The sequence below is a fragment of the Jaculus jaculus genome, chromosome X (genome assembly GCF_020740685.1).
Source record: "Jaculus jaculus isolate mJacJac1 chromosome X, mJacJac1.mat.Y.cur, whole genome shotgun sequence".
In the NCBI taxonomy this organism is placed as follows: Eukaryota; Metazoa; Chordata; class Mammalia; order Rodentia; family Dipodidae; genus Jaculus; species Jaculus jaculus.
Genome location: NC_059125.1, coordinates 114,807,677 through 114,830,539, shown reverse-complemented (window position 1 = coordinate 114,830,539; position 22,863 = coordinate 114,807,677). Strand labels below are relative to the sequence as shown.

Here is a 22,863-nt window from a genome sequence, read left to right as displayed (position 1 = left end):
TCCTACCTCTGCCTCCCAAGTGCTGGGATTAAAGGCGTGCACCACCATGCCCTGCTAGGGTTTCTACACTTTAAACCTTTTGTGTGTGGTTGTTGAACACTGGACCACTGAGCCATATCCCCAGCCTTAGGCTATTAGCTCTGTAGGATGCATCATAAATTTCTCTGTCACCTGCAACACTAACATACTAATCCATTTGTGATGCCCCAGGCCCCACTGAGAACATGCTTTACCATACTGAGGTGATCAGTATGAGGGAGGCTTCAGTGACTCTGAGGACTGAAAGACTCCTTGCTTTCATGCCAAGGGATCTTATTACTCAAGTTCCTATATCAGCAATCTGTGAATGCACTTCCTCCCTCTTGCTTTCTGAAGACTGCCTTGTCTCACTGCTGTCAGCCTGATCCTCCTCCATGCTGTATACATTCAACTTGGCTGGGTCAGGAGGGATGCAAGAGAAGTGAACACAGAATTCTGGGGGAAGAAACAAGTCTCTTCCCATCCTGGAGGCTGAGAGAAGCATTAAATATAGAATGGATTGACCAAAACCAGAATGCATAAAGAATGCTCATAGTTCTGTTCTGTTTATTAGGGGGTACAGTAAATAGGACAAAATACAATAAATGTGAGTTACTGTTTTTTTTTTTCATTAATAAGCTTTACCTTTTGTTTACATGTAAGGTAGATGTTGCTATGCTTGAGTAAAAGCTATTTGTTTTCTATATGTTAAATCAGTTCTGTGTATATTTTGTTTCAACCTTCTTTTCTCTTTCTTTAAAAATTTATATTGAGACAGGGTCTCAAGTACCAAGGCTGGACTCAAACTTACTATGCAGCTGAGGATGACTAACTTCTGATCTTCCTGCCTCCACTTTCCAAGTGCTGGCATTATAAGCATTCCTCACCATGCCTGGCTTTATGCACCCAAAATAATGGGCTAGGAATGTAGCTCAGTGGATGGAGTGCTTGCCTAGGTTTTATCATCAGGACCCCATAAACCTGACTCTTGATTAGTGAATGCCTCAGAGAGGCAGAGTACCTGCCTCTCTGAGTGGCAGCTTCCTCATCATTAAAATGGGAGCAATGCTGTCTCTGGGGCTGATTCAAGATCCTCTACTTGTAACATGTAGCACACTGGGTGACACACAGGTAATAGGAAATGCCAGGTGTTGGAAGCATCTTCCAATAAAACCATGTTATCTGCCAGGGGAATTTAGGAGGGATTTATGGGTGAAATTCACTATCCTAGATTTTTGTTTTATTTTATTTTTGCTGGGATTAAAGGTGTGTTCCACCACACCCAGCTATAATTTTTTTTAATCTAGGGTAGTGAGCCAGGCGTGGTGGCTTTTGTTTTGTTTTGTTTTGAGATAGGGTTTATCTCTAATCCAGGCTGACCTGGAATTCATTATATAGTCTCAGGGTGGCCTCGAACTCACGGTGATCCTCCTACCTCTGCCTCCTGAGTGCTGGGATTAAAGGTGTGTGCCACCATGCCCAACTAATTTTTTTGTCTCTACTGATTTATTTATTCTGGATATTACACATAAATATTTTAAGCATGTTTTAAGAATATTTAATTAATTAAATATTTTATTGTTCTTTATCTATTTGAGAGAGAGAGAGAGAGAATGGGCATAGCAGGGCCTCCAGCCACTGCAAATGAACTCCAGATGTGTGTGCTCCCTTGTGCATCTGGCTTATGTGGGTTTTGGGGAATCAAACCTGGGTCCTTTGGCTTTGCAGGCAAGCACCTTAACCACTGAGCCATCTCTCTAGCCCTCCACATAAATGTTTTATGTCTAACTTCTGTCACTTAGTATGATACTTTCCAGATTCACTCATATAGCATTTGTTAGTCCTTCATTTGTCGTTATGACCAAAAAATATTCCACCACATGGATACATACAATTGTCCAATGATGGACATTGACTTTGGGATTGTTTCCATCCTTGAGCATTATATACAATGCTATTATGAGCATTCATGTACAAATTTGGGGGGGAGATAATGTTCTTGCTGTGTTGTCCTGGATGGCCTAGTACTTGCTATACATAGCCCAGGCTGGCCTCAAACTGATGGTAATTTTCCTACCTCAGCCTCCTGATTACAAGCATAAGCTATCATTACCAGCAGTGTACATATTTTTCTAACTTTGTTCTTTTTAATTTTTTTATATTTTATTTTTTACTTATATTTGAGAGAGAAAGAAGCAGAGAGAGAGAGAGAGAGAAAGAGGCAGATAGAGAGAGAATGGGCATGCCAGGGCCACTGCAAATGAACTCCAGCAGCATGTGCCACCTTGTGCATCTGGCTTATGTGGGTCCTGGGGAACTGAATCTGGCTCCTTCAGCTTTGCAGGCTAACTCCTTAACTGATAAGCCATCTCTCCAGCCCTTGTTTTTTTTTTTTTTTTTTTGAGGTAAGGTCTTGCTCTAGCCAGGCTGAACTGGAATTCACTTCTAGTATGTCTGATTGGTATTTTTTCATTATTTCTGGTTCCTTACTCATATCTTGTATTGACTCCTGATTTCATTAAGTTGGTTTCCTGGATTTTCTTTCTTTTTTTTCTTTTTTTTTTTTTAGAGGTAGGGTCTCACTCTGGTCCAGGCTAACCTGGAATTAACTCTGTCATCTCAGGGTGGCCTCAAACTCACGGCAATCCTCCTACCCCTGCCTCCCGAGTGCTGGGATTAAAGGCGTGCGCCACCACATCTGGCTTCCTGATTTTCTTGAGATTCCTTCAGGAGTTTGTTTTCTTCTTTGATTCCTTTATTTCTTTGAACATAGATAAAATCATTTAAAAACAAATCTTTGTTAGGCATTGCATCTAAAGCAGTCTCAATGGAAGTCATTTCTGATGGATTTACAATTTTTGGTGAGATGTATTGCCTTGATTTTTTATGTTTCTTGTATTATAATGTAGAGATTTTTGCATCTTGAGTTAATTTTTTGAATATTTATACATTGATTTATAATGAAATTATTGTCTAATTATTTACAATATATAGGAAAGCAGGGAGTAAGTTTGTACAAAGTCAGCCTGCAAAGTATTCAAATGTGCAAAAACGACAGTTCAGTTTCTCAAACCACTCCTGGCCGTGGCCTAGCTCCTTCACTTTCACACATGGGTATCTGATACAAAAAAAAAAAAAAAAAAAAAGTTCTTTTGGGGCTGGAGAGATGGCTTAGCAGTTAAGCACTTGCCTGTGAAGCCTAAGGACCCCGGTTCGAGGCTCGGTTCCCCAGGTCCCACGTTAGCCAGATGCACAGGGGGCACATGCGTCTGGAGTTCGTTTGCAGTGGCTGAAAGCCCCAGCGCGCCCATTCTCTCTCTCTCTCTGTCTCTTTCTCTGTGTCTGTCGCTCAAACAAAACAAAACAAAAAAGTTCTTTTGGCAAATCTGTATGCCAAAAAGGGCAGGTTGCATCACGGTCATTAAGTCCACCATCCTAATGTGTCATGGCATCTATGTAGCTACAACCTGCTCTGAGAAACAAGTCACCACATGTCACTTCTGTGAAAAGTTCTGACAGGTCACTGTGCTTCACTTCTGTGACGAGTTCTGACCACCTTTCAGTCAGTTTCCTTTGATGTGGCTGAAGCCAGGAGCATAGGAGGTCAGTGACAACAGCAGTGGCTATCTGAGACAAATATGCCTAAGGTGTCAATGTTCAATCACCCCAATAAAAAGACATAATGGAAAAATTACTTCATTTTTCTTTTCATGTTCCAGTTGTATACAATTTTAAATTAGTAAAACAGCATTTTCCAAAGCAGAAAGAATCCAAAATGAAACAGGAATGAGTTCTTAGAACTGTAAGTACTGAAAGGAAAATATGACCTTGAAATCATTTCCCCACTAATAAACTGTAAGGCTTTGTATATAACAAGTTATTATCAAAATTGACCCAACAGTATTAAAATACAAACAAAACATTCTCTATGTCAAAGTTGAGGGTATTTGTTGGGAAAAGGCTAGACCAGGCAAACAGGAGAATAACCTTGTCCTGACATGTCTCTGGACAAACACATTTCACCATAAAAAAGCTTGAGACAGGACTGGAGAGATGGCTTAGCAGTTAAGCGCTTGCCTGAGAAACCTAAGGACCCCGGTTCGAGGATCGGTTCCCCAGGTCCCACGTTAGCCAGATGCACAAGGGGGCGCACGCGTCTGGAGTTCGTTTGCAGTGGCTGGAAACCTTGGCGTGCCCATCCTCTCTCTCTCCCTCTATCTTTCTCCCTGTGTCTGTCACGCTAATAAATAAATAAATAATGAACAAAAAAAAATTAAATAAATAAACCAAAAATATTTTTTAAAAAGCTTGAGACAAATCTGTGATTCTAAGTAAATTTGAACAGACATTATGCCACTGCAGAAATAAGAATGTTTTAAAGATTAAAATCCCTTTAAGACTGCATCTCTTTTTGCAAAGGTCCAAGATGGTTCTCCGAACAGGCCCCAGAGTCTTGTTAAATCAAATGCATGCATTATTGCTAAGAGTCAGAGCTGTGTTCCACTGTTTCATATGGGGCCAGCCATGCGGGAAGCTACTTGCATTTTTTTTTTTTTTGGGTTTTTTGAGGTAGGGTCTCACTCTGGTCCAGGCTGACCTGGAATTAACTCTGTAGTCTCAGGGTGGCTTTGAACTCACGGCGATCCTCCTACCTCTGCCTCCCGAGTGCTGGGATTAAAGGCGTGCGCCACCACGGCCGGCTTACTTGCATTTTTATGACCTCCATGTTCCTCCTCTTCTTCAGACCAGTCTGCAGCATAAGCCACTAAGCCAAATCCCTTCTCTGTAGTTTTCATCTTCTTGGCTGGATAATCATGGCTTCCTGTTAAGGCCCCAGACCTATTCCTTTCATCACTCTGTTTTTAATCCGGTCACTGGAAAGGCTGGTGGAGGCATCAACTGCCTGTCCCTCTCTCGCTCTTTGAGGAACTTGCTGGCCTCGATCCCGCGCCTTCTATCTCATTCTGACTGGAGAAGCCTGTATCTAAATTAGTCATATGAATGGGTCCATGCTGGTATCCAAGTAGTCCAGATTCCTATTCCTTGGGCAGCTCCTCTGTGAATCGCCTCTTCTGTGCTTGAGGCTGGGTTGGGGGGGGGGTTGGGGTTGGGGGGTGCTGGGGCAAGGCGGTCCTGACGGGAGCAGCAGGAACGAAAGGACTCATCGGACTCTGTCCAGTGCTAGCCAGAGACTACACTTGTGTTACTGAGTATTGTGTTGGCACAGGTGGCACTCCAGTAGGTAATGCTGTCAAGACTCCAGGTGCCAGTGAAACAGCTGGTGGCACTATGCTTGGTAATCCAGAGGGAGGTTGAACTGGCTGCTGGCAAAGGCACTGCAGTATTGATCTGATTCACAAACCAACTGTTTGCAAGAGATTCTCACAGAGCTTCTTGGCAGCTGCTAGGCCTTCTGGTTTGGGATGGCTGATGTAGATATACATGGGCTCAAAAGCTTCTGGACCTGAGGCTGGCTCCATGCAGCTGGAACCTTTGCCCCGCAGGAAAACTTTGGCACCTGTTTCAATTTGAATGTGTTGCAAATAGGAGCAGCCAGGACCTTCCACCTTCTCCTTAACATTGAAAGTGGGCACAGCATGTTCTAGACCCACAAATAATTTATCTTGAACATAATGCATCCCTGACTGGAATGGAGGTTTCTGGCTAGCAGCAGGAGATAGCTGGGTGATCGGTGCTGGCTGGTGGTAGACAGTGACTGTCGCCCCATGAAAAGTCGGGCTTGTCCCTGTGGCGGCCTTCACAACCCCATTGGTGATGATTTCTTTGATTCGGTTTACAGCTCTGTCCACCAATTCCCGTGTCTGGCCCTGAACGTGAAGGTACAATGGACGATCCCCTAGCCCGGCTTTAGCCTTCTCCTTGGTTGTCATGAACCTCCCTCGTGCAGACACAGCAGCCCCACTAAGTCCACTGATCATCTTGAGTCTGTCCTCGCGTCAGCAAGTTCCCACATGTGAGAGGCACATCGTTGATTTCTACTTTAGCCACATCACCAGGTCGTCCTTGCATTTTTTTTTTTTTTTGCATCTAAGTTGTTTTTTTTCTTTTTAATTTTTATTAACATTTTCCATGATTATAAAATATTTCCCATGGTAATTCCCTCCCTCCCCACCCCCACACTTTCCCCTTTGAAATTCCATTCTCCATCATATTGCCTCCCCATCTCAATCATTGTACTTACATATATACAATATCAACCTATTAAATTTTATTTATTTATTTATTTGAGAGAGACAGACACAGAGAGAAAGACAGATAGAGGGAGAGAGAGAGAATGGGTGCGCCAGGGCCTCCAGCCTCTGCAAACGAACTCCAGACGCGTGCGCCCCCCTGTGCATCTGGCTAACGTGGGACCTGGGGAACCGAGCCTCGAACCAGGGTCCTTAGGTTTCACAGGCAAGCGCTTAACCGCTAAGCCATCTCTCCAGCCCCAATATCAACCTATTAAGTACCCTCCTCCCTTCCTTTCTCTTCCGTTTATGTCTCCTTTTTAACTTACTGGCCTCTGCTACCAAGTATTTTCCTTCTCACGCAGAAGCCCAGTCATCTGTAGCTAGGATTCACATATGAGAGAGAACATGTGGCGCTTGGCTTTCTGGGCCTGGGTTAAGTCAGTATAATCCTTTCCAGGTCCATCCATTTTTCTGCAAATTTCATAACTTCATTTTTCTTTACCACTGAGTAGAACTCCATTGTATAAATGTGCCACATCTTCATTATCCACTCATCAGTTGAGGGACATCTAGGCTGGTTCCATTTCCCAGCTATTATAAATTGAGCAGCAATAAACATGGTTGAGCATGTACTTCTAAGGAAATGAGATGAGTCCTTAGGATATATGCCTAGGAGTGCTATAGCTGGGTTCGTCCTTGCTTTTATTGCTAGTAAGGCCTTTACCAGGAGCCTGAAGCCGCCGGCTGCTGGATGGGTCGCGCTCCCCGCCGACATGGCCACGGGCATGGACTCCGCCACCCGCCAACTACCTTGAGTTAATTTCATGCTTGGGTTTTCTGATTATCTGCAGTATTCTTAGCTATGTAAATCCAACTTTATATATCTTCAATGCAGGAGTTTTGGGTGGCAGCTGTAGCTCTTATACTCCAAGAGGAAACAGCAGAATGCCCCTACGTGTTCCTGCTATTCAAGTAATGTAGTAGACTGAGTGGAGCAAATTACTGACAAATTCTAAAATTCAACTGGGCAATACACACATACAATCAAAACCAGCACAGAGTATTTATACAAGTGTGGAGATTAAAATAAACAGATGATCTAATAAGGCCAAAGTCCCTAAGGCTGTGTATTGTCCCACATCCTTAATCCTGCCAAGTGGGAGGTTGAGATTTTTGATCTGTAATGGGGTCTAAGCCTGGGGCCAGCCAGACCCTGCCTCCAATAATGACAGAAGAAAAAGACAAAGGCGCTATAAATCAGGAAACATCAAAGGCAACAATAGTCAATGCCAAAGTACAGTTTATTTGAAGATAGTAAAATCAACCATGAATATATCATTCAAATGTAATATATAACCTTTCCTGGCATAGAAAGGGAAATTAGCACTTCCAGTGAAGGTCTCTGTATCCTCCTGCCTCTGCCTCCTCAGTGCTGGAATTAAAGGCGTGTGCCACCATGCCTGACCTTTGTTTTTTAAATATTTATTTATTTATTTGAGACAGAGAGACAGAGGAAGAGAGAGAGAGAGAGAGAGAGAGAGAATGGGTGCACCAGGGCCTCTAGCCACTGCAAAAAAACTCCAGATGCATGTGCCACCATGTGCATCTGGCCTATGTGGGTCTGGGGAGTCAAACCTAGGTTCTTGGGCTTCACAGGCAAGTGTCTTAACTGCTAAGCCATCTCTCCAGCTCTTATTTAACTTAAAAAATGTTTAATATATGTATATATTTTGGGGTTTGTTTTGAGGTAGGGTCTCACTCTAGCCCAGGCTGGCCTACAATTCACTATGTAGTCTCAGGCTGGCCTTGAATTCATGGTGGTCTGCCTACCTCTGCCTCTCAAGTGCTGGGATTAAAGGTATGTGCCACCATGCCCAGCTTTTAAAACTATTTTTTAAATATTTATTTATTTGAGAGAGGGAGAGACAGAGAGAGAGAGAGAAAAAGAGTAAGAGAAAGATAGAGAGAGACAATGGACACACTAGGGTCTCTAGCCACTGCAAACAAACGCCAGATACATGTGCAACCTTGTGCATCTGGCTTATGTGGGTCCTGGAGAATCGAACCTGAGTCCTTAGGCTTCACAAGTGAGTGCCTTAACCCATAAGCCATCTGTCCAGCCCCCCTCCAAATTTATTTTTTTATTTAATTTGCAAGCAAAGAGAGATAGAGAAAAGAGACAGACAGACAGAATGGGCACACCAGGGCCTCCAGCTGTTGCAAATGAACTCCAGACACATGAACCACTTTGTGCATCTGGCTGTGGATACTTGGGAATTGAACCAGGGTCGTTGGGTTTTGCAGGCACACCTTCACTAGGTCATCCCTCCAGCCCCATTTTTAACTTTTTTATTGGCAACCTCCATACATATAGACAGTAAACCATGATCCTAATTCTCTCCCACCAACCTTCCTTTTCTCTCCCCTGAATCCCTTCTTCCTTCCAAGTAGTCTCTCTTCCATTTTGATGTTATCATTTTTCCCTCCTATTATGCAGGTCTTGTGTAGGTAGTGTCAGCCACTGTGAGATCATGAATGCCTCGGCCACTTTATGATATACAAGTTTTTGTGTGGGCCATTTTATTTATTTATTTTGAGAGAGAGAAGACAGGCAGAGAGAATGAGTGTGCCAGGGCCTCCAGCTATTGCAAATGGACTCCAGATACATTTTTTTTTCTTTTTTTGGGTTGAGGGAGACAATCTTAAGCAGTCCAGGCTGACCTTAGACTCACTATGTAGCTGAGGATAAACTTCAACTCCTTATCTTTCTGCTTCTATCTTCAAGTGATGGGATTGTAAGTGTATACCACCAAGCTTGTATATACTCTTGTAGTTAAGCAGGCTTGGAGGTAATCAAGGACAGATCCCATATCCTGTTTCTCTGGTAACATTGGAAAGGAAAACGTCACAATTACCCCTCCATGGGATTTAAAATACCATATGAAAGGGAGGAAAATGATAGCATCAGGGCATTTGTTGAAGGAGAGGTAATCTGAGTTTAACTTCTGGCTCTGGTAGGGATATGGGACATTCCAAGCTACCCCAAACAAGACATTAGGATCCCGTCCCTTAAGAGTTAATCCAGGGCTGGATAGATTGCTCAGTGGTTACAGGCATTGCTTGAAAAGTCTGGCAGGCCAGGTTTCATTCCCTAGTACCCACATAAAGCAGATGCATAAAGTAAAACAAGCATGTGGAGTTCATTTGCAGTGGTGAGAAGCCCTGGGGTGCCCATTTTCTCTCTCAAATAAATTTAAAAAATTAAAAAAAAAAAAGAGGGCTGGAGAGACAGCTTAGCGGTTACATGCTTGCCTGTGAAGCCTAAGGCCCCTGGTTCAAGGCTTATATTCCCTCAGGACCCATGTAAGCCAGATGCACAGGGTGGCACATGCATCTGGAGTTCGTTTGCAGTGGCTGGTGGCCTGGCACACCCATTCTCTCTATCTGACTTTTTCTGTCTGTTGCTCTCAGAAAAAAAAAAAAAAGTTAATCCAATTTAACCTCTCACAGGGCCAAGAGACCTCCTCTCACCTATAGATATGCTAACAAGTGGAAAGGATATTTACCTACTGTGGTGCTTTGAATCAGATGTACCCTTAAACTCATGTGTTCTGAATACTTGATGCCCAGCTGGTGGTCATTTGGAAGGTGGAGCCTTGCTGGAGAAGGTGTGTTTCTGGAGGCAGGTTTTGGGGTGTAATAGCCGTCTTTCCCTTGCCAGAGATCAGCTCACACTCCTGCTGCTGTTTTCCACCTGCTGTGGAAGACATGATGTCCATCCTCTGCTCGTTAATGCCTTGCCCTACCATCATGAAGCCTGCTCTTTTTTTTTTTTAATTTTTTTGTTCATTTATTTATTTATTTATTTGAGAGCAACAGACACAGAGAGAAAGACAGATAGAGAAGAAGAGAGAGAGAATGGGCACGCCAGGGCTTCCAGCCTCTGCAAACGAACTCCAGACGCGTGCGCCCCCTTGTGCATCTGGCTAACGTGGGATCTGGGGAACCGAGCCTCGAACCGGGGTCCATAGGCTTCATAGGCGAGCGCTTAACCGCTAAGCCATCTCTCCAGCCCGTGAAGCCTGCTCTTGAGACTGTAAACCAAAATGAAGCCTTTCCTCCCATCAGCTGCATTTGGTTGGTGTTTCGTTCCAGCAATGCAAAGTTAACCCCAATACTTGAAATAATGCATTAAGCCCACAAAACCCCTTTGTTGCAGTCAGGCTCATATTGCTGGCAGAAATCACCTGACCAAGAGCAACTTTTGGCAAAAGGGTTTATTTTGGCTTATAGACTCCAGGGGAAGCTCCATGATAGCAGGGGGAAATCACCTCTTGGCCAACGTAAGGTGGACAACAGCAACAGGAGAGTGTGCTAAACACTGGTAAGGGCAAGCTGGCTATAACACCCATAAACCCGTCCCCGACAATACACTGCCTCCAGGAAGCATTAATTCCCAAATCTCCATCCGCTGGGAACCTAGCATTCAGCACACGGAAGTTTATGGGGGACACCTGAATCAAACCACCACCCCCTCCCTCATTGCAGTTGCTCTCAGAGCATCACTAGTGAGTCTGCCTGCTTGTGATGTCCTCCCCTACCTCCTTTCTTTTCTTTAGGTGCTTGCTTAAACAACTATGTTTGCCCTGACACTTTGGGGCTTTTCCAACTTTTTGTCAGTAAAATTCTGCTTGCTTGCCCCTCTTTTACCCTTGTTCATCCATCTTTACCACCAACTCTGGCCCAGAAAATCAGTAACAGTATGTGTTCAGTTCATTTTTTTGTTTGTTTGTTTGTTTTTTGAGGTAGGGTCTCACTCTAGCCCCAGTTGACTTGGAATTCACTCTGTAGTCTCAGGCTGGCCTCAAACTCATGGTGATCTTCCTACCTCTGCCTCCCGAGTGCTGGGATTAAAGGCGTGCGCCACCATGCCTGGCTTGTGTTCACTTCTTTTGAGGAGATACCTAGGAATAGAATTGCTGAGGCATATGGTAGCTGCATCATTTTTTCAAGAAAATGTCAGAATGTTTGCTACAGTGGTTGTGTCCTTTTTCATTCCAACTGGAAATAATATAGTTTTCAAATTTATCCACATCTTTTTCAGTACTTGATATTGTCTGACTTTAATTTTTTTTTTGTTTGTTTTTTTTCGAGGTAGGGTCTCGCCGAAGCTCAGACTGATCTGAAATTGAAATTCACTTTGGAGTCTCAGGGTGGCCTCGAATTCACGGTGATACACTTTTTTTTTAAATTTTTTCATTTTTATTTATTTATCTGAGAGCAACAGAGAGAGAAAGAGGCAGAGAGAGAGAGAATGGGCATACCAGTGGCCTCTAGCCGCTGCATAAAAACTCCAGATGCATGTGCCCCCTTGTGCATCTGGCTAACGTGGGTCCTGGGGAATCGAGCCTCGAACCAGGGTTTTTAGGCTTCACAGGCAATCACTTAACCACTAAGCCATCTCTCCAGCCCACGGTGATCCTCTTACCTCTGCCTCCTCAGTGCTGTGATTAAAGGCGTGCGCCACCATGCCAGACTATTTTTTTATTATTATTGACAACTTCCATAATTATAAATAATAAACCATGATACTCACCCCACTTTCCCTTTCATAACTCCACTCTCCGTCATACCCCTCCCCCTCTCTACCAGGCTCTCTCTTATTTTGATGTCGTCATCTTTTCCTCCTGTTATGATGGTCTTGTGTAGGTAGTGCCAGGCACTGTGAGGTCATGGATATCCAGCCCATTTTGTGTCTGGAAGAGTGCATTGTAAGCAGTCCTACCCTTCCTTTGACTCTGTCTGATTTGTTTTTATCTTGTTCTTTTTTTTCAAGATAGGGTCAGACTCTAACCCAGGCTGACCTGGAATTTATTAGACTGGCCTTGAACTCACAGTGATCTTCCTATGTCTGTGTCCCAGGCGATGGGATTAAAGACATGCACCACCATGCTAGTTTGCTTATTTTTCTGTGTGTGTGTGTGTGTGTGTGTGTGTGTGTGTGTGTGTGTGTGTGTGTTGTTCTTGAGACAGGACTTCATTTTGTAGACCGGGCTGGCCTGGAACTCAATAGATAACCCAATCTGGTTTTAACTCCTTGTGATCTTCCTGCCTCAGCCTCCCAAGTGCTAATTATCTGACTTTTTGTGACAAAGTCTCAAACTAATAAGTTTGCAGCAAAGGATGACCTTGAACTTCTGATCCTTCTGTCTCCACATCTCCAGGGCTGGAATTACAGGTGTGAATTACCAAGCAGTTTATGTGATACTTGGGATGGAACCTTCTTGTATGCTAGGAAAAACTGTACTACCCTTGACTTTGAATATAGCCCCGCTAGTGTGAAGTAGTTTTTCATAGTGGTTTTTCATTGTTGGTTTTTGTTGTTGTTGTTGTTTTGGTGAAAGTTGAGCAGAACAAAAATATATTGAAAGCTTAGGAGAAGGAAAGAAGGCAAAACTATTACAGAACAGGAGAGGTCCTAAGTGGTAATCCCTCTCATTGCAGTTTTTAACTTTTTACTGATAACTTCCATAAATATAGACAATATATCATGATTACATGATTATAATATCTTCCCAGGCCTAGGGGCTCACACCTGTAATCCCAGTACTTGGGAAGTGAAGGCATGAAGATTAGAAGTTCAAGGTTGCTCAGTGGTTAAAGATGCTTGCTTGATACGCTTGCTGGCCCAGGTTCAATTCTGCAGCACCCATGCACATACTTCTGAAGTTCATTTGCAGCATCAAGAAGCCCTGGCACCCCAATTCTCTTTCTTGTTCTCTCTCTTTTTTTAAATTTTTATTAGCATTTTCCATGATTATAAAAAAATATCCCATGGTAATTCCCTCCCTCCCCCCACACTTTCCCCTTTGAAATTCCATTCTCCATCATATTACCTCCCCATCTCAATCATTGTACTTACATATATACAATATCAACCTATTAAGTACCCTCCTCCCTTCCTTTCTCTTCCCTTTATGTCTCCTTTTTAACTTTCTGGCCTCTGCTACTAAGTATTTTCCTTCTCACGCAGAAGCCCAATCATCTGTAGCTAGGATCCACATATGAGAGAGTTGTTCTCTCTTTTTTTGAGGTCCAACAGACTAGACTTTTTTTGGGGAGGGTTGGTTTTTCAATGTAGGGTCTTGTTCTAGCCCAGGCTGACCTGGAAGCCACTATGTAATCTCAGGATAGCCTTGAACTCATGGAAATCCTCCTACCTTTGCCTCCCAAGTGCTGGGATTGTGCATCTGGTTTACGTGGGTCCTGGGGAATCGAACTGAGATACTTTGGCTTTGTGGACAAACACCTTAACTGCTAAGCCATCTCTCCAGCCCTCCTTTTCTTTTCTTTTTTTTTTTTTTTTTTTTTGAGGTAGGGTCTTGCTCTAGGCCAGGCTGAACTGGTATTCACTCTGTAGTCTCAGGGTGGCCTCGAACTCATGGGAAGCCTCCTACCTCAGCCTCTTGAGTGCTAGGATTAAAGGTGTACACTATTTTTATCCACCTTCCTGGAAGAAGGTAAAACCATCACCAAGGCAGGCCGGGAGCTGAGCTTCAGGGTAAGGTCGGAGGGCCTTCACTACACTGCTGCCAGCTATGGGGAGTCCCAGGTGCTGGCCTGAGATAGCTCGTGTTAGGGCTGCACAGACAGTATGGCCACCCTTGGGTCTTTATGCATGAAGATTATGTAAAGATTTTATTAAAGTATATATATATATACATATATATATAAATGATCTAGATTATTTTCCTCTTGCTACTTTCTTAAAAAAAAATAATGTTTATAGCATTGAAAAAAAAAAAGGTGTACACCACCACGCTGGCTTTTGTTGTTTTGTTTTTCGAGGTACAGTCTTACTCTAGCTCAGGCTGACCTGGAATTCACTGAGTAGCCTCAGGGTGGCCTCAAACTCACAATGATCCTCCTACCTCTGCCTCCCAAGTGCTGGGATTAAAGGTGTGCACCACCACGCCCATTTTTTTTTTTTTTTTTGAGGTAGGGTCTCAGTCTAGCCCAGGCTAACCTTGAATTCACTATGTAGTCTCAGGGTGGCCTCAAACTCATGGCAAGCCTGCTACCTCTGCCTTTCGAGTGCTGGAATTAAAGGCCTGTGCCACCATGTCTGGCAAAGTTTTAAATTTTGATTAAATTGAATTTGTCTATTTTCCTTTTTGCATATTTTGTTTTCATGTCAGATGTAAGATTCCATTGCCTATCAGCACCTATTTACTGAGCACTTCCAATGTATCAGGATCTAGGGATTCCTCTCTTGAGAGAGTATCGTAATCACTAACTGCATGAATAACTTATCCACTGTGATTAGGACTCTAAGTAGATGTCAGGGGGCTGAGGATGTAGCTCAGATGTAGAGCACTGGCCTAGCATGTATGAAGCCCTATACCAGACCTACCACGGTGTAAACCTGATGTGGAAGCTTACAGTTAAAATCCCAGCCCCTAGGATGGGGAGACAGGACAATAGTGAACACTCAGGATATGGAGATTGGAAGATTAGTGAGTTGGAGGCGCCTGTGTGGTACCTGGGACTCTGTTGGAGGAGGAGAAAAGAGGAAGGGCAGCAGCAACTGCCTAGGGTTATTTACTAGAGCATGAGCAATTTACCAGTGGACACACCACTGAAGATCATAATCTCCCCCTCCTCCAGCAACCATTAACTGCCAGTAGCTCCTCAAATTTCAGAGAGCAGCGGGGCTTTGTGAGACCTTCCCCTTCCTCCCCCTGGATTCTTTTTCTTTCTTTTTGGTGTTTTTTTTTTTTCTTTCTTTCTTTGAGGTAGGGTTTTACACTAGTCTAGGCTGACCTGGAATTCACTAGGTAGTCTCAGGGTGGCCTTACCTCTGCCTCCCTCTCCTGGTTGGTTTGTTTGAGACAAAGTCTCATGTATCCTAGACTGGCCTCAACTGTCCATGTAACTGAAGATGACCTTGAACTTTTGATCCTCCTGCTTTCATCCTGAATATTGGGATTAGAAACATATACCATCACACACAGCCTGGGCTAGAGAGACACTCTACCCTAAAAAAATAAAAAAAAATACACTATATAAATGTATGTGGTGCTGGAGATGGAACCCAGGCCTTCAGGCATGCTAGGTATGCACTCTGCTATCTGAGCTATGTCCTCAGTCCCAGTGTGAACTCATTTGAAAGGTTATTTTTTATTTATTTGCAGAGAGATTGAGAGAGAGAGAGACAATGGGTGCACTGGAGCCTCTAGCTATTGCAAAGAAGCTCCAGATGCATATACCACCTTCTGCACCTGGGTTTATGTGGGTACTGGGGAATCAAACCTGGATGGTTAGGCTTTGCAGGCAAGTGCCTTAACCGCTAGGCCATCTCTCCAGCACCCAAGTACCTTTTGACTAAAATCGCTGTTCTCTTAACATGGCTCTTGAAACCCTTATATCTGGACTCACATCTGCTATGCCATTCCAGCCTTGCTATTAACTATGCCCTGGCTCCCACCTTCTTGCTACTTGGGTTGACTGGCAGTTCCTGGCACTTGCAACAACCCCTGGCCAGCTCCTTTCACCCCCCTCCACTTCTTGGCTTTCCTCCCAAAAAAACCTTTCCTGCCTCTGGCTTCTGGGTCAGGTTCTCCCCCAGTGTTCCCTCCACATCCTTCCCCCAACCCTCTTTCAGATCTCTTCCAACCCTGCTTCTGTCTCCTTTACCTGCGTGTGTCCAGCACTAGACTCAACTTTGCATCATTGCCTAATTCTGCTCCTTTGGAGAGCAGTTTCTTGAGAAATTTACTCATTCTTTGTCTTGAGGTGAGCATATCAGTTTTGCCTCAGAAAGCATGCCAGAAATGCCAATGGCTTGATGTTAGGCATGGAGCATTTTCAGCACGAAGTTTGACCCCTGTAGCCAAACCTCAATTTTACATGGAGGAGGTAAGCTACACTGTATCACATAGTGAGCAAAAATGTCTGTGGGGAAGAATAGCTGACTATAGGGGAAAAAAAAAAAAAAAACCTACAGAAAGCAGCTTTCAAATCCTCCAGCTGACACCATTTTAAAAAATGGGGGGAAAAAGCCGGGTGAGGTGGTGCATGCCTTTAATCCCAGCACTCAGGAGGCAGAGGCAGGAGGATTGCCGTGAGTTCGAGGCCACCCTGAGACTCCATAGTGAATTCCAGGTCAGCCTGGGCTAGAGTGAGACCCTACCTCGAAAAACCAATAAATAAATAAATAAATAAAAGGAATAAAGCAGGATGGATACCTGCCTCAGGTCCTCAAATCTACTAATAGTTTCAATACTTAGCTTCATACTTTTCCTATAAGGAGGGGAACCACTGGTACAAATGTTTTTTGAATGCTCAGCACACACCAGTCTTTCCTTCCAAGCCAGGATCCTGTAGACTCAGCAAAGAGGCAGCAAGGCCATGCCAGTTGGCCTTCATGAAGCCCAACCTACCATAGCAGCTGGCAAAGGAGAGGTGTGGAGCAGAAACCATAGTTCTTTATCAGTTAACCAGTTTGCATTTACAAAATGAGCACAGAGGTGAAGGAGCTAAGTGCCAAGTGCTAGGAACCCACCCACCTCATTTCCCCCCTTTAACCATCAAAGAAAAGATTATTTAGAAGCAAAAGGAAAAGCCAGATTACACTGTGTCAATATGTTTAAGGTGTAGTTCTTAAGAGACACCATGCCATACTGAAATAGCAATAGGAAAGGTTTGGATCATTCACGAATGAGAAGAAAGTAATGGATTATTGAAGGGAGGTAGGAAAGTTTTCAGCACACAGGGAGCAAATAAGACCATCAGGCAGAGGCAGAGACCTGGATGCATGGGTTCAGGGTGGTGTTCTGGGCTGTTCTATGACTCAGATTTTCACCAGAAATGGGCTGCAAGGACCAGAAAACATATGAATCCTTTGCTAGGGGCCACACAAGCCTCCAGGATTCTAAATATGTAAACATATTTAAAAGCAGCATGGATCTCTAGTCACCAACTGCTTGTCCCTCCTGTCAGCTTTAATTTAATTTAATTTAATTTAATTTAATTCAGGTATTTCTGAATGGAGCAATTTTCCAAACTACAACTTGTATATTACACTTAACTTTAAAAATGTAGATGAAGAAGCAGACATGATAGTGCACGCCTTGAACCCCAGCACTCGGGAGGCAGAGGTAGGAGGATCACCATGAGTTCGAGGCCACCCTGAGACTACATAGAGAATTCCAGGCTAGCCTGAGCTAAAGTGAGACTTGAAAAAGCAAAAAGACAAAAAAAAAATGTAGATAAAGCTGGGTATGGTGGAGGATGCTTATAATTCCAGCACTCTGGTGGCAGAGGCAGGTCACCGAAAGTTCCAGTCCCAGCTACAAAGTGAGACCTTGTCTCAAAAAAAAAAAAAAGAATAAGGAAAATCCTGTCTTGGTAAAAAGGGTCAGTTGGTATATTCAGTTGGAGGATATGTCAAGTCAATTAATTGCATGATTCACCATGAAATATCAGAAATGTAAATTTGGTGACTTTTTCTTTGCATCCCCACCCCCTGCTCCCTTCATGACAAAATCTCTAGAGTGAGACTGGAAAATGAAGCCAGACCTGGATGCCAGGGCTCAGGAGACAGAGGAGCTGCATCCCTACTCACAGCTAAGTACAAGTAGCCCCCTGGCTTCACAGCTTCAGCAGAGTCCGCCATGCATCCCTAGCTTGCAGCCATGGATGAATTGGTGGTCTCTTCCCTGCAAACACTTGTAACCCACCCCAACCTCCCACCCCAAGGTTAATAAAAAAGGCACTAAAAGATACTGTTGTTCTGTGAAAAGAAAAAAAAAATCCACTTTAATACACTCAAGATTCATTGGCGACATATTAGACCAGGTACAGGTAGGGCCTGGCTAGTCTCAGGAGGAGGTTACCAGTAACTACCAGCACAGGGACATTTGTTAACAACAGGCAGAGAGGCAGTTAGGAGAGGCTTGCTCTGCATCAGTAGTGTACAGTCAAAACTTATCCTTGTAATAATGTTCTCTAATAAACCAGTGCTTCAGCCTATCCAGAAATTGACTCCTGGAAGGTTGACTTTCCAACTTCCAAGGAGAACCATTCTCTCTCCTCCTTATGCCTTAGTCCTGTGGCTTTAGGACTTGGCGCCAGTTCAGCCTGATTTCTCTCTCTGCCTCTGTAGACCCCTCTGACAGGACAATAGGGACAAGTACCACAGTGGAGTCCAGATGCGCTCTGCTCTTCCAAAGCCAAGGTGCATAAGAGGCGCGTCTCCTTGGGAAGAACCAGGAAACAACCCAGGGGTGAGACCTCTCTACACAATATCGTGGAACCTTTGAGCCTTCAGTCACCTTTAACGGTTCTGGAAGAAGGGGAACAGTTGGCGTAAAAAGCTGTTTCCTCGCACCCCTTTTCTGCTCGAGGTGTTCCCTTTTGCCTGCACAGCCGCCTCCTTGGGGTGTGTCCCCATGGACTTAGCGCGTAAAGTGCTTGGGGTGCGTCTCAGCGACCACCCAGTGATACCACTGCTGCTGTCGCACTCGCTTTCTTTTGTCACCTGGGGATCCTCCGCGCCTGTCAGCTCTCGCAGGCTGTGGGAAGTATTGGGTTGCAAGTAGTAACAAGCCCGGCGGCCACTGTAATCGCGACGTGAAGTGTCCGCTCCTAGGGCGCCCACCAGCACCTTGATGACCATCTCGTGTCCCTGCCGAGCCGCCAGGTGGAGCGGCGTGAAGCCACCGCTGCCGGAGATGTTCACGTCTAAAGCCAATCCGTACTTCTGGGCCAAATCATGTACCTTAATGAGCTCCTCGTGGCGCCCGTGCTTGGCCAGCCAGTGCAGCAAGCTGTAGCCCGTGATTGGGTCAACCATCATCAGCAACCCGGGATCTTCCTCCAGCAGCTTCTCTAGCACCTCAAAACGGCCTTGGGCTGAGGCCAGAATCCACGCGTGCTCCCTCGGCTCCAGGCACAGTCTGCTGCCGCCGGACCGGCGGGAGGACGGCACCCCGGAGCGCTCCTCCGCCAGCCGACCACTCGACCAGCGAGGGGACGGCACGTCGGGGCGCTCCTCCACCCGCCGGCGGGAGGCAGCAGTCCCCAGCAGCTCCCGCGGCGCTTCCGCACGCCCCCAGCCTGCGTCTGAGAGCGTCTGTAAGCTGTGGAAGTGGGGATCCCGGGAGATGGCGGGGCCGGTGGCGGTAGCGGCGGCTTGGCCCGGGTAGCTGCCCAGGCTGGCGGAGTCCGTGCTGCAGGGGCGGGGCAGGCAGGCACCTCGCGTGTTCAGTTCGGCCGGCTGGAGGGAAGCCCTGGGCGTTGGGTTCGCAGTCTTTCGGGGCTGAGCCATGGTCCTTCTCACCGCTGCCGCCCGGGAGGCTCCAAAGTCGAGCGTTCGTGGCTCTTCCAGGGCCCGTCTGGGAGAGGAACTGGCACTGGTCGTGGGGAAGGAAGAGGCTTGAGCAACTGGGCTCTGAGGGAGGGATCGAAGGAGGGAAGGCGGAGGAGGAGGAGGAGGATAGCGGGTGGGAGGGAGCAAGCCGGGGGAGGGCCCCCACGTGGAGGGGTGGGCGGCTCCGTCGAGCCTCCCTAGACAAGCCCAGTTCCGAGCTCCAGGTACCACCGCGTGCGCAGCGACCTTGGGTCTCCAGTGGCTCCACCCCAAGCGGCCAGGTGAGCTGGGAAACCCGGCCTCCCGCACTTCGCGGGCCGCTGAGGGAGGACGCGGGCTAGGAGAGTGCTGCCCTGGTGGGCCCCATTCTGAGCATCCCAGTAGCTGTGGGGGTGCTGAGGCCCCAGGACGCCCCCCTGCCGGGGCGCTAAGCTCGGCTCCCAGCCCCAGCGGGATCTTTGAGTTCCTGGGCATTCTCTTCCCCACCCCCTTCTTTAGCCTGGCTCGCTTATCTCTTCAGGAATCTTCTTGCACTTTGTCCCTGAGTCGCCTTCGTTCTAGCTTTCGGGGACGCAGTCTGGCCGCCTAGTGTGACTCTGGCTCCTCTGCCCAGCCATTTGTGTGACCTTGACCCTCTACGCAGCGCGGGGACTCCTGCGGGGAAACTCAAGACCGAGGTGGAGGTAAAAGGGATATTCCCGTGCGCCCGGTCGCCGCGCAGTGCCGGGGCTCGCTGCTTTCTCTCCTAACTCCCCGCGATTGGCTTGGAAAAACTATATATTCAGCTACAGGTGCAGCCGAGCCAGCACCTCCGGAACGCACTGTGCTTTTAGAGGAGATTCATCCTTTAGGGTGCTGACTGATATCTGCATATTCCGAGCTTCTGGGCTTTTTTAAAAAAGAAGATTTTTTTGGGAAAAAAATATATATTTATTTATTTGAGAGAGAGAGAGAGAGAGAGATAAAGAGACATATAGAGAATGTGCATGTCAGGGCCTCTAGCCGCTGCAAACAAACTGCAGACACATACGCAACTTTGCATCCGGCTTTACGTGGGTACTGGGGAATCGAACCTGGGTCCTTTGGCTTTTGCTATTAAGCGCCTTAACCATCAAGCCATCTCTCCAGCCCAAAAGAAGATATTTTATCTTTTGATTCCCAACATGAGTCTCTTTGTTCTTCCCTTCCCACCCAGAGATGATAAGGTTTTTCCTTCCTTCCTTCCTTCCTTCCTTCCTTCCTTCCTTCCTTCCTTTTTTTTTTTTTTTTTTTTTTGGTTTTTCGAGGAAGGGTCTCATTCTAGCCCAGTCTGACCTAGAATTCACTATGTAGTCTCAGGGTGGCCTCGAACTCACTGTGATCCTCCTACCTCTGCCTCCCAAGTGCTGGGATTAAAGGTGTGCGCCACCACGCCCTGCTATTTTTTTTCTTTTTGACACAAGGTCTCTTGTAACCCAGGCTGGCCCCGCACTCTTGATCCTGTTACCTGCACTTCTCAAACTCCCAAACGCTGGGATTACAGGCAGGTATACACCCCTAGACTACTGAGACGTTAGCTCTTGCTTCCTCTCTGTTAAGGAGTTCATTCCGTAAGCAACTGGGAGCCATAGAGGACTCTTGAGAGAAACCACCAAGATTAAGGCTGTGTTTGGAAGATGATTCTGGGACAGGTAGAGGCAGGAAGCAAGGAGGCTGCTTCAGAAGCCTAGAGTAGAGGGTGTGGGGATGATAGGAGGCCAAGCCAGTACACTCCACTGAAGCCCACAGAGGCCTGAGCCATGGAAGATGTTAGAGGCCTTTCCTTCTTGGTCCTCAGCTCTAAACCCCTTGAGTGCTCTTTCATGACTGTATGCATTTTGATCCATTTTGGAACATTTATTATGTGTCAGACACTGCAGTTGGATGCTTTATATATGTTAAATACGCTTAATCCTATCAGTGGCTCACACCTTTAATCCCAGCACTCAGGAGGCAGAGGTAGGAGGATTGCCATGAGTTTGAGGCCACTCTGAGAATATAGAGTGAATTCCAGGTCAGCCTGGGCTAGAGCAAGACCCTACCTCAAAGAACAAAAAAAGAAAAAGAAAAAGAAAAAGAAAAAAGAATTACTACCTTCAGTTTGCAGAGAAGTTACACTACTTGCCCAAGGTCAACCAGCAGGAAGTGGCAAAGCAAATCTGTGACACGGTAGCCTTTGTTCTGGCACAGAGGAACTGGCATTTAAGCCAGGTTTATCTACTGCAAATCACTCACACACACTCCAAATTCCAGCCAAATGGCTGAGCGTGTCCTAACCTGAGGCTGTCTCCCACTTCCCTTCTGTGCCAGATTGCCTTCCATCTTACGTTTTTATTTTGGTTTTTTATTTATTTATTTATTTTTGAGACAGGGTCTCTTAAAGACCAGGCTGGTCTCAAATTCCTGATCTTTCTGCCTCCACCTTCCCAAGTGCAAGCATGAATCACCATGCCAAGCTCTATTTATTCCTCCAATAAGGTCTCATTGTGTAGCTTAGGCTGGCTGTAAACTCTCAGCAATCCTCCTGCCTCACTGTCCCATTTCCTTCACACTGTTTCTGTCCAGTGAATTTTTTCCTGTCTTTCAAGATTAGCCACAATGTCCACCTTCTCCGTCCAGCCTCCTCTCTTTGCCCTAGCCCTGAGCAAACCTCTCATTTCCCAACCTTTTATTACCCTTTTGGCCTTGTGTGTTATTTTTTTTAAAATATTTTTCTTTTTGATTTATTTGAAAGAGAGAAAGAGGCAGAGAGAGTGAGACAAAGAGAGAGAGAATGGGCACACCAGGGCCTACAGCCACTGCAAAGGAACTCCAGATGCATGTGCCACCTTGTGCACCTGGCTTTATATGGGTCCTGGGGAATCGAACAATGGTCCTTTAGCTTTGTGTATTATTTTTTTAAAAAGGATTAGACTGACTTTATTAGATCAAAAGAAGGAAAGAGAGATTATGAAGAGCTCCTGCCAATGAGAAGACAGGAGGGGTAAAAGCCCCATCAAAAATATTTTCACTGGGCTGGAGAGATGGCTTAGTGGTTAAGGTGCTTGCCTATGAAGCCTAGAACCCAGGTTCAATTCCTCAGTACCCACAAAAGCCAGATGCACAAGGTGACCCATATATCTGGAGTTCCTTTGCAGTGGCTGGAGTCCCTGGCATGCCTATCCTCTCTCTCTCTCTCTCTCTACCTGCCTCTCTCTCTCTCTCAAATAAATGAAATGTTTTAAAGATATTGTTATTGATTTATTTGTGAGGAGAGACAGC

At 45.6% G+C, this 22,863-nt stretch overlaps 1 protein-coding gene and 1 pseudogene across 1 annotated transcript; both read right to left on the bottom strand.

Moving 5' to 3' along the window:
• Window positions 1-319: 319 nt before the first annotated feature.
• LOC123456566 lies at window positions 320-17,889 on the bottom strand (annotated as a pseudogene).
• A 303-nt stretch (window positions 17,890-18,192) lies between these two features.
• Window positions 18,193-19,653, bottom strand: Sowahd (sosondowah ankyrin repeat domain family member D). The gene has a single exon (XM_004672614.2). The coding sequence runs from the start codon at window positions 19,540-19,542 to the stop codon at window positions 18,550-18,552; it is 993 nt and encodes a 330-aa protein (XP_004672671.1). The 5' UTR covers window positions 19,543-19,653; the 3' UTR covers window positions 18,193-18,549.
• Between the last annotated feature and the right edge of the window lie 3,210 nt (window positions 19,654-22,863).